Consider the following 13,899-nt stretch of genomic DNA (forward strand, 5'->3'; position numbering starts at 1 on the left):
TCCCGTTCCTCTTGTACCCAGTGTTATCCATTTCTTCCAATCTGCTGCTGATCTTATCATTTCAATTAGCGCTTTTACTTTCTATCTTATATCTTCTTTTTTTAGTCTATTCACTTTTTCTCAACTCTTGATAGTACTTCCTGCTTCCGTTACTTTTCTTGTTAATCTCACTGTTTCCATTCTAGAGATATGTCACCAACCAATTGCTTTCTCTTTGTGGCTCTTATTATTGTCTTATGTCTTCATGCCTCCATTTGTCTTACTTCGTTTTCCTGCTGTTCTTCTTAGTTGCTTCATATCAACTGTGTTGATCCTGGCTTTGTCCTCTCTCAATATTAAACTCATACTACTAGTGGCATCGTCTTTCTAATATCGATCTTTATTTTCACCTCCAATATTTCTTTGTCTCAGTATGGTCTTGTTTAATGTTTACTACTTTTTCATTGATTTATTCTCCCAATTTGCTAGTATTACCTTAATCTGCTCATCCTCTGTCAATTTAGTTTCTTGACGTCGTTACTCTTTTTTGTGTCTCACCTTTGCGTCTTACCTCATTTGTAATTTGATCTTGTTATGAGTTTTAGATTGATTTTACAGGTATTTACTTCCATTCTTGTATTTCTTTAGCCCATATAATCATTAAACTCTGCATCTTACGTAATCTTAAAATTTTGCGATTATTTTTGTTTATTCGTTTTTTTTAGACTTTCGCACATCCGAGGCACGATGAATGGAATAAATTTCTTTATACAACACAAGAATTAAGAAATAATCAAGTCGACGACGAATTGGAAAAATTAAATATGTCAGTACCGAATACATCGTTAGGTAGCATGAGTTCTTTATCTTTGACTCCACTTCGATGAAATACTAATAAGAATATGAAAATAGTCTAATTATTCAAATATCTAAAACGCCTATTCAAGTATAAAAAAATATTATATTTTGTTGGAAAGATTCATAGAGTGTCCCTGCTCGAATTAACCTAATTTTAAATATATATCATTAAATGATAACATAAATTGATTGTATATTTGTTGGAGGGATACTCCATGTAACATATAAATTTGCTTAATATTTTTTGTTCATCTTTTTCCTACAAAAAAAAATAATTGGGTTTATTAAAAAAATATTTTTATACAAAATATCTTTAAAAGTGTCATGATTGTTTATTGATCTAGATTTAAATTATCCAAAAACTATTTGTTACCTTTCAATATTAGAATAGAAAATGACTGAAAGACAAAAAGTTTCACAACCCTAATCTGTTTGGTGAAACTATTTTTTTCCAGGCTTTTGTATCACGACCATACGCTAGCCGTATTCTGGACAGTGTAAAACTCTTGTTCATTTCCCAATTCACTCTTAATGATGATTCTATTTGCTATTATTAAAAAGATTGTTTATTTATAGGCGAAAAAAATATAAATTAACAAAAAAATGTAATTAATTTATTTAAAAAAAAATCATATTTTTTTGGAATGTTTCCAATACAAAAATACTGAATTCTTTTCACGCAGTTTTGTATTGTTTAATTTTCACTGCATCTGAAGATATAGAAGACTTTTCAACGTCTTCAACAGCTTTTTTCTGATAACGATCCTTAGAAAAGCTTCCACATCTACGGGAAGGCTTTTTAAATCTGGCATTGTCTGTTTTTTTATTGAATCTTTTTTAGGAATATTACTCCAATCAGGAGCTTCTGCTGGCAATCTTGAAGTAAACAACATCCGCATGTTGATCTCAGTTACGTTCGGCCATCTTGTTAGTCTTTTCTCCGAGTAATTGGGGCATAATTTGTCGATAGTATCCACTCTTCCTTTGGTTGTATTTTAAACCATAACACGTGTCAACACAAAATTTTACTTTGACTCTAATGTAAATTTCGATAGTTTCGTAATTTTTCGTAATTACACGAAAATATAAAATATATATATATATAAAAGAGAATAGTTTGCTTTTGTATTTAGAAGACCAACTAAACCATATTTTTCAAAATTTGTGGTTTTAATGTTTAATTGAAGATAGACCCATACAAATAAATATAAAAAGTAAAAAATACTTTCATAAGTGTACACGTTCACTTTTTCTTTTATATTTATAAATACTTTCTCTCAATAAACTCCATATAAAGTCTCCCATCATGTTTTCATTGTATTGGCCTTGATAACGCTTTTCGAAGTTCATAATTTTCTGATGAAAACATTCTCCTTGCTCTTCTGAATACGCTCCCATATATATTTTTAAATTTATCGAAATGGTTATGAAGCATATGAATATTCACTGACTTCCAGCAGCTCATGGCATTAACATTTTTTAGCATATCTTCAACTAACTTTTCGTAGCTTTCACTTTTTTTGTTTCTTAAAAATCCAGAAACGACTACTTTAAAACTGTTCCGACTTGCTTTTTGAATACGATTCAGTAACTTTGGAAATTCTTCATCTTCAATTTGTCTAATTTGCGGACCAAGAAAAACCCCAACTTTAACCTTTGCTTCTAATACCTTAGGAAATAGAATATTATATAACAAGAGTTGTAAGTAACCCATTACTCACGAAGTTAAAAATTTTATGCACGAAGCCGCGCAGAGGCGAGTGCATAAATTTCATGAGTGCGTAATGGGATTACAACTTGTGTTACGTACTATACCTTTTCTATGCCCATTCATTTTTTTCCATTAAATAAAAAACATGCTACTTAAGGAAACGGGTCCTATTTTTAAAGAAATTGCATAATGTGCTGCCTACATTTAGGGGCAGCACTCTTTCAATCCTAAATATATCTCGTTAATGCTAAAAGTGTTTATGTTTTTTAATTGACTAAATTTGTGCAAATAGACCAAATAAAGTCTTACGTAAATAAAAATTTTTAATTTAATTTAACCAAGAAGTTTAAGTTTTCTTCTCAAAACGCAAGTGTATGTCCGCTCTGTTGTCCAGTCATTTCGAAATCTCCAATCGTGATACTTTACTATGTAAGCAAAATTTTAACACTTTCATCATCTTCTTTTAAATGTACTGAACGAGAAATTGGAAGAGATAGGAATTTATTTCCGGTGTGTAATAAAACTGGTTTTAAGCTTTATGTAGAGCCGTCAATGAATAAACGCCATTCGCTAGGAATACAAGGTATGCCAATTTCTTCGAAAATACTTTTTATGTCGTTAAAAAAACCAAAGTCCATCTTATTTTGTAAATAACGTTAAAAACGTTTCATGCCTAGTTTGCTGATCTGTGATATTAACATCAGTAAATAAATTCCACTGTTTTAAACGAGAGCCTTAAATCTCTACTTCATTTTTCGGCATAATCATATCTATTATCAAGTCGTTAAAATCTTCTGTAGTGTTAAGATGGTATTGTGGTGGTTCTGGTGTAGGTGAAAATTCGTTATCTAAATTACTTCTGTTAGAATTAAGAGAGATGGATATTCGATAGATTTTGCATTTTTTCCTTTACGTCTTTTACTCGAATTTACAATGCAAAAATAGCAGTTATGGATCTGGTTTTTGTGTTCTCGACAGATTCTTGGTATTGCAAAATTCATAGACCTTTTTTCACTTCGATACCAACCTGGAATAGAGAAATAAAAATTGATATGTATATAAGATTTGATTTAATGATAAATTAAAAATTGCTCTCCTTCCAAACATCTTTTACAATAATCACAACCAACATGAGGAGGTCATGACTTGTCTTTATACCGAACAGGACAGTCAAAACATGCTTCGTAGAGTTCACAGAGAACGTAAGATGTCTCTTGTTCATATTTTATGACCACAAATGAATCAGAATGCATCAGCATTATATTTTGACATTTTAACATTTTCTAAACATCTGATCGTTGTTTATAAATCGAGTGCCATATTGAGGCACCCTACTCTGATCTCGCAGTATTAATAAATGTATTATAAATAATTGAAATTTATAAAAAAATTTGGAAAATGAGTATTATTTCTATAACTATCACAAAAGCAAACTTAATATCAAAAAAAGATATTTTCTTCTTGTTTTTGTGTATACTTGACCGAAAAATATAATATAAACTTTAGGACAAAGAGCGAACATTTTTTTGTTGACTTGTGTAATCATTATTCTGCATAACTAGTTGAAATAAAAACTACACATTTATTTTTCTGCGTTGTATATGAAACTATTGTCAACCCCTTTTTGGAAGTCTATTTATTTTTCCTCAGGATGCCCAGAAATATAATTTTCTTAACCTAAAAACTTTCAATTAAATCGACATTCGAATGCCAATAGTCAGTCATTCAGCTATCATTATATCAATTCATCAATTTGTCAATAAAGAATGGGAAAAACAGAAAATTTGAACTCTAGGCCAGTATATAAAAGATACAATAAGTTTATACACATTTATTTGAGAAACCAGTTAAACATAAAAATTAATTAGCTTTTCCTCTCCTATTAAAATAATTTTTTTAAAAATTAACACAGCAAAGTCTTTATTCAAATAAAAAAACTTATAGGCAACAGTGATGGTAAAATTTGAAAGACTACCTAAAAATAGAAAATTTAAAACAGTATTGTCATAGCCAGTTCCTTTTGGCATTAGAGTCGTTTTTTTCCAAAATGGTCGTTAACTAAGTGGCGTACTTTATTATATGTAGTGTACCGTCACAATTACAAATTTATACTTTTATGAAAATTGCTTTTAAATGTAAACAGTTATATCTCTCTATATTGAGTGGTTTAAAGTTTCCTAACTAAATATCTTTGGTTTGTATTTTGACATATTTTTATTTCATAGTTGTCTTTACAATTATAAGTTATTTTTTTCATCAAATAGAACTCGACGTACTGAGAATATCATTTTTTTAGTGAACCAAAAAAAATTGAAAGTTTAAAAGTATTGAATCAATTGAAATATTTTCCTTGTGTATATCTACCTGTGTTATCGACCAAGCTGAGAGGTATAGTCAAAACATATAGATTATTGATGGAAAGTGTATATTTAAATTTCCCTCATTTAAAAAAGAACTAGTTTCCTGTTTTGGAAATTATAATTCAGTCAAGATTATTAGTGGTTATATTTTTCAATGTGACATAAGAAATTTTATTTATATGTTACATGTTTCTTCTATATTGTATACATTAAGAAAGGAATCAACATAATTTAAATCTGGAACAATTAAGTTTTGTAAATATCGAACTTTAACCGTACTTAAAAAAATGATATTATTTTTTTTGTAAAACCGCTAAACTAATGTTAAAATGGCTCAGTTTGTGATTATTTTATAAAAAATGCTTTCGTATACATATAAATTTTTTTGTTAGCTTAGCGCTACTAAGGAACTTCTATACGCTTATACTATTTCATATTATAATTTTTTTTCTCATTTGCTAACGGTAATTTGTCAAACTTGAAAATTGAATGGCGAAATTCACTATAAGCAAAAAATATTGACATTTATAAATTATGCGTTCGACGTTAGTCTAGATAATCTCCATAATTTTAAAGAGGTGTAACTATAAATATAATTGAAATACGATTTTAGGTTACATTTTTATTATTTATTCCCATTATAGTGATACAATTCAATAGCAATTTACATTTTCTTTTCGATACTTTTACCGAATATAATTTTATTAAACATTGTAACTAATAAAAATTTTTGATTTGTTGTTTGTTTTATTTATTTTTATAAAATGCACCAGTTGAATCGGTCAATTGAGAAACAATTTGTATGCAAAAAAATTAATTTTCATGTAATCAAAAAAATATCCCGTTGATTCATAATTTAACCTCATATTATATATATTGAATTTTTTTGTTTCTCCAAGGGTTTTATAAGATAATTCTACCAAAATCTTCATAATTTGAAATAGATGTAACTATAAATATAAATGAAATACAATTTTAGGTTACATTTTTATTATTTATTCCCATTATAGTGAGACAATTCAATAGCAATGTACATTTTCTTTTCGATACTTTATATACCAAATTTAATTTCATTAAAATATTGTAACTAATAAAATTTTTTTATTTGTTGTTTGTTTTATTTATTTTCATAAAACTAGCACCACTTGAATCGGTCAATTGAGAAACAATTTATAACCGAAAAATTAATTTTCAAGAAATCAAAAAAAATCCGGCTGGTCCATAATTCAAAATCACATATTTTTGTGATTTTTTTATGTTCCTACAATAATTTGGTAAGCTAATTCCACCAAAATAAAATTTTATCTTTATATTTAAAAATATAAACGGCTATTGATCTGATATTTTTCCATTTTCCGATTCGTAGTTCTCAGTATCCGATTTCCTTTTAAAGAAGATATTTCGCTTTTCTAACTAACAAGAACAATGACCTTTCGAAATTCACTTCCGTGAAATAAAAAAGTTACTTCGGAGGCAATAATAATTGTTACGAAATTCTAGTTGAAGCTGATTTTTGCGATAGTATGACAATATATGGAATGATGTATTGCTTCTCAAAATACTGATTAAAAGATATTTTGTCATATTTAAAAAAATATTTTTTCAAAATGCTATACATGCATTTTCCAAACTTTGTTTCTCAATTCAGTTTGTTGTCATTTATATTGATAATTTGCCAGTCATAAAATTTTGAATAAAATTTACCAAGAATGTCAGGTTATGTAGACTTTGACTTTTTGGATATCCTTGATTTATTTGATTGGTACACATTTTGGCACTATTTTTTGGAAAAATTGAAAACTTGAATAAACCAAGAACCAGTTTTTGGTTTTTTCAAGTCAAAAGTTTGTACATTGAGTACACCAAAAAAGTTTTTTACATACTACTTGTTATAAAACTATAAAGTTGAAATTTTAAATTTATCTAGCCTTCATCATCAATTTAATATGTCTAATTCATTTTGGCCCAAAATGGACATGAGGTGTTTCTGGAATGACTGATTCCCAAAAATTGGGCTCATTTGGCTTATATATCCAATTAATTATTTGAAATTAATTTTTTAAAAAGTATTTCAAGCTACAACATTTCATACTAAAGTTCTCACTCGAAAAGTTTACTCCAGTGGAGCTTGTTAACTGTTATATGACTAATGTTATTAGAGCTCCACAAAACAAATCCAAACTACAATTTCCTCAAACTAATTGTATTTGCGTTAATAATGGTTTTAATAAATTTGAGTTTTCAACAATTTCATCTACTTTGAAATCATAATTGGTTCATGGCCGGCCGGTTATATTTGCTCCGTCTCTTATTGGCACTTACCTTGTCAATTTGTGATAAGAACCGAAAGGAATTAAAGTTGTTCTCCTTCTCAATTACACTATTACTAAATGCAAACAGTATAAATATTATGACGGGTAGTCAGCCTCATGCCATCACGACAATATTAATTGAGTTATCGATTGTTTCGATTTAACATTATTTTAAATACTTTTATTAATTTTTTAAATTAGACCAATGTCGAATTTGTACCTGGTTTTCACAGAAAAAAATCCAATCGTTATAATTGTATAAAGATGTATTTGAATAAAATATTTTTTGAAAAATTCAGTCATAAAAATATATTTTCTTCCGAGGTAAAATGACGGTAACACTTGCGACTGAGTTCTGGGCCAAGTTTTTTAACAGTTGCAGTCGGACCCAGTGCTCTCCTAATAGGTAAATTTTGAATAAGCACTTCACCTGTATCCGCGCAGTCTTTATAAGCCTAAAATAGAAACAACAAAATAATCTACAATTTCAACGTGGTAAAGAAATTCTATATAAATCACCATAAGGAGATAAGGCCATGTAATATACAAAATTTGGAAACCTTTATATGATAACAATCATTTTACCTGAAAAAATGAAGACATAGTAGGATACTCGGCCATTATAGCTTCAGCTGTTTCTAATCGAGCTAAAGGAAACATTGTTAACATCTGACACCAAAGTCGACTTAATCCATTGCCTTTTTTATCAACTTTAACAACATCTTTATTGGCATCGTTAAAATATTCACTTTGAAGCTTATACTTTTCTTCTTGTTGTTTTCTAAAAAACGGAAAGAGGTAGTAATGGACAGTATAATGAAGTATGAATTTTTGGAACTGTTTGTAAAGAATTGTCGGAGGTTTCTGTGCTACAAAATTGTTTGATATACTATATTTTATGGTGGGATGTAATTTTAACCTGGACTAGTTCGATTTACCTCGGTAACATATTTTGGTTCACATAAAAGTAAACCTTTACAAATTTCTCTTCGAGGTATCATCATTACATTGATTTTTTTCTCGTGAAAATTGGTTATACAGTAGTGAATAATATGAAATCTTTCAAATTTCTCCAACTATTTAATTCTGATGAATTATTTACAAACTTTAAGTTCACTTATTAGCACAATGCAAATTAATTATGAGAAATATTAGCTTTTTAAATCTAACCATTTAGTGAAAAAAGAGGAAATAGATATATTTTCTTAAGATATCGAAAGGTCCATAGTCCAGTGTTATTATAGGGAGTTGACGGAAAATCAACCACGTAAAAACTTGTATTTTGGCATCGTAAAACTATTCTCAAAATTCACATATAATTAGATAGTCCCAAGTTCTGAATCTAAAAGTTAATAAAAAATGATAATTATACATTTAGCAATAAATTATAACCTTAATATTACGAGTTTTTGATCGGGACTACCAGTTGACCTGAGAATATTCTCTGACTGCGCGCTCTACGCCCCCTATCTCGAAAACGGTTCAAGGTATAAAAAAATGTTAAATACAAAAGTTGTAGAGAATTAAACTCTCTACAATATAATAGCGTAAAACCCATAGAAAACGAGAAATTTGTAAAAATGTGAAAAAAATCAACTTTTGTGACCTTTCACCCCTGACTTTAAAACTTGCGACCATCCAATTATATCTGAATTATGAGAACAGTTTTAGGTTGCCAAAATACAAGTTTTTACATGTAATATACTGGGTATGTCGATTTTCTGAGATATTCACCTAATTTGGCCTAAGATAATTCGACTACCATGTGGCAGTTTGTTAGAAATGTGATTTTTTGATAAAAGAGAGACAGAAGTCCATATAAATTAACATGTTTTAAATAACATCTTACAAAATTTTGTGAGATTGAGCATTTCAGGTAAGTAAGCAAAATTTTTTCATTCTATTAAATTCAAGTGAGTGTAGCATGTATGAAAATAAAAATTAGTTTTACCTTTGATCCCTGAAGATCATAACTTGGTTATAAAAACGGGCATCAAACAGTGTAATTTCAAGTATTGTGGTAGTAAAAGTGTTTTCAGTATAAAAATAATATTCAAATAATAAAAATCCTCATTTGAATGATTGTCAGTACTTTTATTAGGTAAAAATAATTTTTTTACTATAAAAAGTTAAACTTACTTATGAGGAATTTGAGCTACAGACTTTGTTGCCATAAATACAAAGGAAGCTAAATCTTCTTTTGTTGGAACATACTGCCAGAAAATAGGAAAATTAATATCCAATTGGATCATCTCTTCTTCTTGAGACGAAGTTGGTTTATTCGGACTATATATAAGTACAGTTAGATGATGAAAATTTGTATGTTCTTTGATGTTTAGTATTAACTGAAGAAGAGAACCAAAGTGGTGTGGCAGTAAAATAATTAAATAATGTGTCTCTTTCTGTTCAGTAACTTCAGGTATCTAAAATAATATTTCACTAAAAACCACAATTTGATTAGTAATTCATGGGAACAGCAGATGCCAAACCAATGGGATAAGGCAATAATTTACTCAGTACATAAGATGGACAGGGGATGTTCCAGATTATATGAATTATAGGAGGATTACTTTGTTCGATGTCATATACAAAGACCCAACTAGAATCATAAGAAATAGATTGGGCAAATACTTGGCTGAACAAATGGGTGAATACCAGGAAGATTTCAAAAAGGGGAATTCAACTAGTGATGAAATTTTTATTTTAAAGGTAATCAAGAACAATAGCTATGATAACGATTAAAACTGAAGCTCCTCTTTGTGAATTCCAAGTAAGTGTATAATCCAATAAGTAGAAAAATTTGTTTCAGGCGCTAGTAACACTTAAAATACTTAAGGAAATACTATGTTTAATATAAATGACGCTGATACAGATGATGTGGTAGATAAATAGAAGTAGAACGAAAAAGTAAGAAGAGAAAATGTTTCTACCATTTAAAAAGAAAGCAGAAGATTATGGACTACTCATAAATGAACAAAAGACCAAATTTATGGATATAGAAAAGAATATGAATATCTTCAATCAATTAAAAGTGATGACAGAGCACATAGGAAGTATATATTTGATCAAGTCCAGGAATTCGAATACCTGACAAAATATTTGGACCCTAAGAGAACTATTAAGATCAAAAGATATTTCATACACATTTACAAGATAGTTTTACAACTAACAAAGCTTTATGGCAGTGAGTGTTGGACTATAAACAAAAAAGGAGAAAACAAAATAAACATATAGGAGAGGAAGGTACTAAGAAGAAGTGGAGGAGAAGAACGAATGCAGAGATCAAAGAGCACTGTATAGTCAAACAAAGATGGGACATGTTATCAGAGGCAAAAAGACTCTGTTGGATGGTGTATATAGCCAGAATTGACAAAGATGGTTGAAGGAAGATCTAGAAAGATTAGTAATAGAGAACTGGTGTGAAGCTGTCATGAACAAAAATAAAAGGGGGAAAGCAGTAGAGTCACTCCAAGTCTTGTGCCTATATATATATATATATATATATATATATATATATATATATATATATATATATATATATATAAACTTATATATATGATGATTTTTCATGATTAATCAACTTACTGAATTATCATTTGAATAAATCTTTCTACTCCATGAAATTACACCAGTTAGTGAAGAATGTTTTCTGTAAGCAACTCCACAATTTTCCAATTGTTGTAAAATGGTACTTCCATATTCAACATTATTAAATGTTAATTCATCTATATTAACTATAATATCCTAAAACAATATAATTTTTAAAAACATCTACCAAGAGGTTATTTGTAAACACTTACTTCTAGTAATTTTTCAGGATTACTTGATTTTTTAATGTTTCTTTGTTTTTCTTTAGACAATTTTTGATCTTTCTGCTTCTTTTTGTCACACTTTTTTCTTACATCTTCTTCAATATCATTCTCATTGTAGTTTATAGTTCTTTTGAGACTATAACATGGGATACAAATTTGAATTTGCATTTCATAAGAATAATAGAAAATATTTTGTAGTATTTATATAGGGAAGAATAACTAAGTAAATGATGAGAGCTCAATGTAATTACAATCGGAGCTTTTTAATAATAGGTTTCCAAATCCGAACCCAATTAAAACTGCGGTTTAGAGAAATAAATTTGGTCAAACAAGTCTCATTGAATTATTTCATGTCTGCATAACTTTTAAATGAACAAAAAGCAGTTTTCAGTGTATATAAATTAATAGGTGGTCAGTGGCGGATTTACAGATAAGCCGTCTACAGGCTGTTCATATTTTGTCACCTCTACAATTCTATATATCTAAATTATTTATATTTTATTTATTTTTTTTCAATAAAATTACAAATTTATAATTTGAGAACTATTTTGTGTAAGATCCTAATTACACTCTGGTTCTTTTTCTTCTCATTTTTCTTTTTGCCCTCTCTAGGGCGACGGGAATTCTCCAGTTTAATATTTAAAATAAAAAATTAATTAATGTGAATCACTTTTTACAAATAACTAAAAAATTTTTTTAAATCGAATTAATTTAATGATTAGACCATGAATATTTGAAGATGATTGGATGGTGTGAATAAGTGTTAATTTCAATAATAATCAGATTGTTGCTGCTATATTCATGATCATAATGGTATATTTCATAAAGCATATAATGCTATATTAAAATTTTTAATGAATAACATATTTCTGTGATAATTTCTAAACTTGTCTCAGTGTGAACAATAAAAAAATTTGAACAAGCATTTGTCACCCCTTAAAATCCGCCCCCTAGGCTTCAGCCTGCTGGTAAATCCACCACTGAATAGATTATCAAAGAATGGGGAAAAAGTGGTTTGCCTGTACAATTACCTTACTTTTTAAACACACTATATATTTCAATTCACTAATTCACAAATAAATCAGAGATTAGAAATATATAACCCTAAAAATTAAGGAAAATAGTAAAACTATTCTAATTTGCATTTATACAGAAGTTTTGAGATAGTTTATAGGTGAAGAGTCAAGTTTTCTTATGGTATTACAGAAGTTAAAAAAGATATAACTTTAGCATGCATAAATAGTGATTATTACATACCCATTTTTAATTTTATTAATCCCATTGTCAGTTTCTATATCTTTTTCTTGAGCAATGCATTTGTTGATCAATCTTTTGGTTTTTGAATAAGATTTATTTTGTAATTCATCGTTATTATCATCGGACATGAAGTTATTTTGTTGATTTTCAAATATTTCATTTCCATTTAAAATATCTTCGCTATATGTACCCTCGTTTGAAGAAGAATCAGATAAAACTATAATTGGATTTGAATTTGCTTGTGATGAAATAGAGGTTGCAACAGGAGAATATTTTTGAGAGAGTCCTTTTAAAAGTTCACTACAAGTTTCATTGTTTATATAGGATTTTTCACAAATTTCTGAAGTCTCTTCAAATTCGCTTAAATCGTAAATGTTCTTACTAACCCCATTAAATGAGCCTCTAAAATTAACATTGACAATTGAACTGTTAGCTTCGTCAATTATTGTGCTAGAGCTACTGTTACTGTCGTAATCTGTGTTAATCTCGATTCTTTCCATTTATAAACAAGTAAAAAATCACATAGTTATTTGTACCGTAATTATGTACTTAAAACTGTGAATTCAAAATGCTTAAAACCACAAGTGTATTTGTTTCCAATTGTATATACTTCAGTTTGACAAACAGTGTTGCCACAAGCCCGTACTTTTGGAGAATGTTGAAAGGTAAAATACATCCAGACTGAGCAACAATATATAAATAAAAGTTGCCATATGCTGTCTATGAGTTATTAGCTTCATATTGTATTTAGGTCAACTCACTTCTTCTCAAGTCCACAGTTCTAGCTGCTCTAATTCCGTTAGTTGAAATCCACGTGGCATTGTTTAAAAAAAAATAATTTACACCAACAGTCACTGTATAAAAATCAAACTTTCCCTTCGACAGTTAAAAAACTAAAGCGGTAATAATCCTTTAATACACCTGAGAATAGAAAATAAAAATTGAGTTCATACTTATTAACAGGTTAAATATATAGAGCAACAGCCTGTGAGGGCCAGACCTTCCTATCGTTCGTAAATGTGAAAGTTCTTCCTTGTGTGTCCCTAACACAGGTAAGAATGATGCCCACCCATGAAAGCTGGATCGTGGTTCGATTGGCCGGTAACAGGTAATAAAGATGTACAAAATCGTATCTCAATTTTATTAATTAGTATGGTTACACCCCTTATCTTAGAGACAAAGCGTTCGGTCCATTGCGATCTTTTACTGTGCTTCATCTGTCGCATTACTCTGTATTATCTGTTGAATGTTTATACACTTGTGAGCCAAAAAATTGAGTCAGACGACCTTTGTAAAATCTTAAAGCTAATGGTATTAGCTTCAACATAATTTAAAATATTGTAATGTGTCTGTTCTCACATTTCAACAATATGCTACGATCTGTAACCACCCTTTTTATGATTGTTTAAAATATTGCTAATTAGGTGTAATTGATACTTATAAAAGGTTATCTATCTGACCCACCATTACCAGTTAGCCATCAAACGTCAACTGATATCCGTTAACACATCTCCGTTAACAAAAAATTCTACCTTAACACGGACATAACCAGTGATAAAACTGTTTTCCGACTTAACCAAGAAACTGGGAACTTTTTTATCGAAGACGCA

At 29.0% G+C, this 13,899-nt stretch overlaps 2 protein-coding genes across 19 annotated transcripts in view; one reads left to right on the forward strand and one right to left on the reverse strand.

The window, feature by feature from the left end:
• Window positions 1–5,645, forward strand: part of LOC130890976 (cytoplasmic dynein 1 intermediate chain) — a 57,204-nt gene extending 51,559 nt beyond the window's left edge. For all 18 annotated transcript variants that reach the window (XM_057795443.1, XM_057795447.1, XM_057795450.1 and 15 more), the window contains one exon: window positions 705–5,645. In XM_057795443.1, coding sequence (XP_057651426.1) covers window positions 705–866 — 162 coding nt within the window. In that variant the 3' untranslated portion in view covers window positions 867–5,645. The remainder of the gene's footprint in view (window positions 1–704) is intronic.
• A 1,823-nt stretch (window positions 5,646–7,468) lies between these two features.
• Window positions 7,469–12,907, reverse strand: LOC130890978 (uncharacterized). Its single transcript, XM_057795462.1, has 6 exons — window positions 12,290–12,907; window positions 11,021–11,168; window positions 10,806–10,964; window positions 9,360–9,643; window positions 7,806–8,001; window positions 7,469–7,675 (listed from the first exon to the last, which is right to left on the reverse strand). Exons 1-6 carry the CDS (start codon window positions 12,787–12,789, stop codon window positions 7,520–7,522), a joined length of 1,443 nt encoding a protein of 480 aa, XP_057651445.1. The 5' UTR covers window positions 12,790–12,907; the 3' UTR covers window positions 7,469–7,519.
• Between the last annotated feature and the right edge of the window lie 992 nt (window positions 12,908–13,899).

Source organism: Diorhabda carinulata, chromosome 2 (genome assembly GCF_026250575.1).
Source record: "Diorhabda carinulata isolate Delta chromosome 2, icDioCari1.1, whole genome shotgun sequence".
NCBI lineage: Eukaryota > Metazoa > Arthropoda > Insecta > Coleoptera > Chrysomelidae > Diorhabda > Diorhabda carinulata.

Bases quoted from the DNA above. Each gene is read 5' to 3' on its own strand.
- LOC130890978 (XM_057795462.1), bottom strand. From the start codon at position 12,789: ATGGAAAGAATCGAGATTAACACAGATTACGACAGTAACAGTAGCTCT. The intron at 8,002-9,359 runs GTAAGTTTAACT...TCCGTTTTTTAG, and splicing joins GTAGCTCAAATTCCTCATAA to AAAACAACAAGAAGAAAAGT. The intron at 7,676-7,805 runs GTAAAATGATTG...TTTCTATTTTAG, and splicing joins CTATGTCTTCATTTTTTCAG to GCTTATAAAGACTGCGCGGA.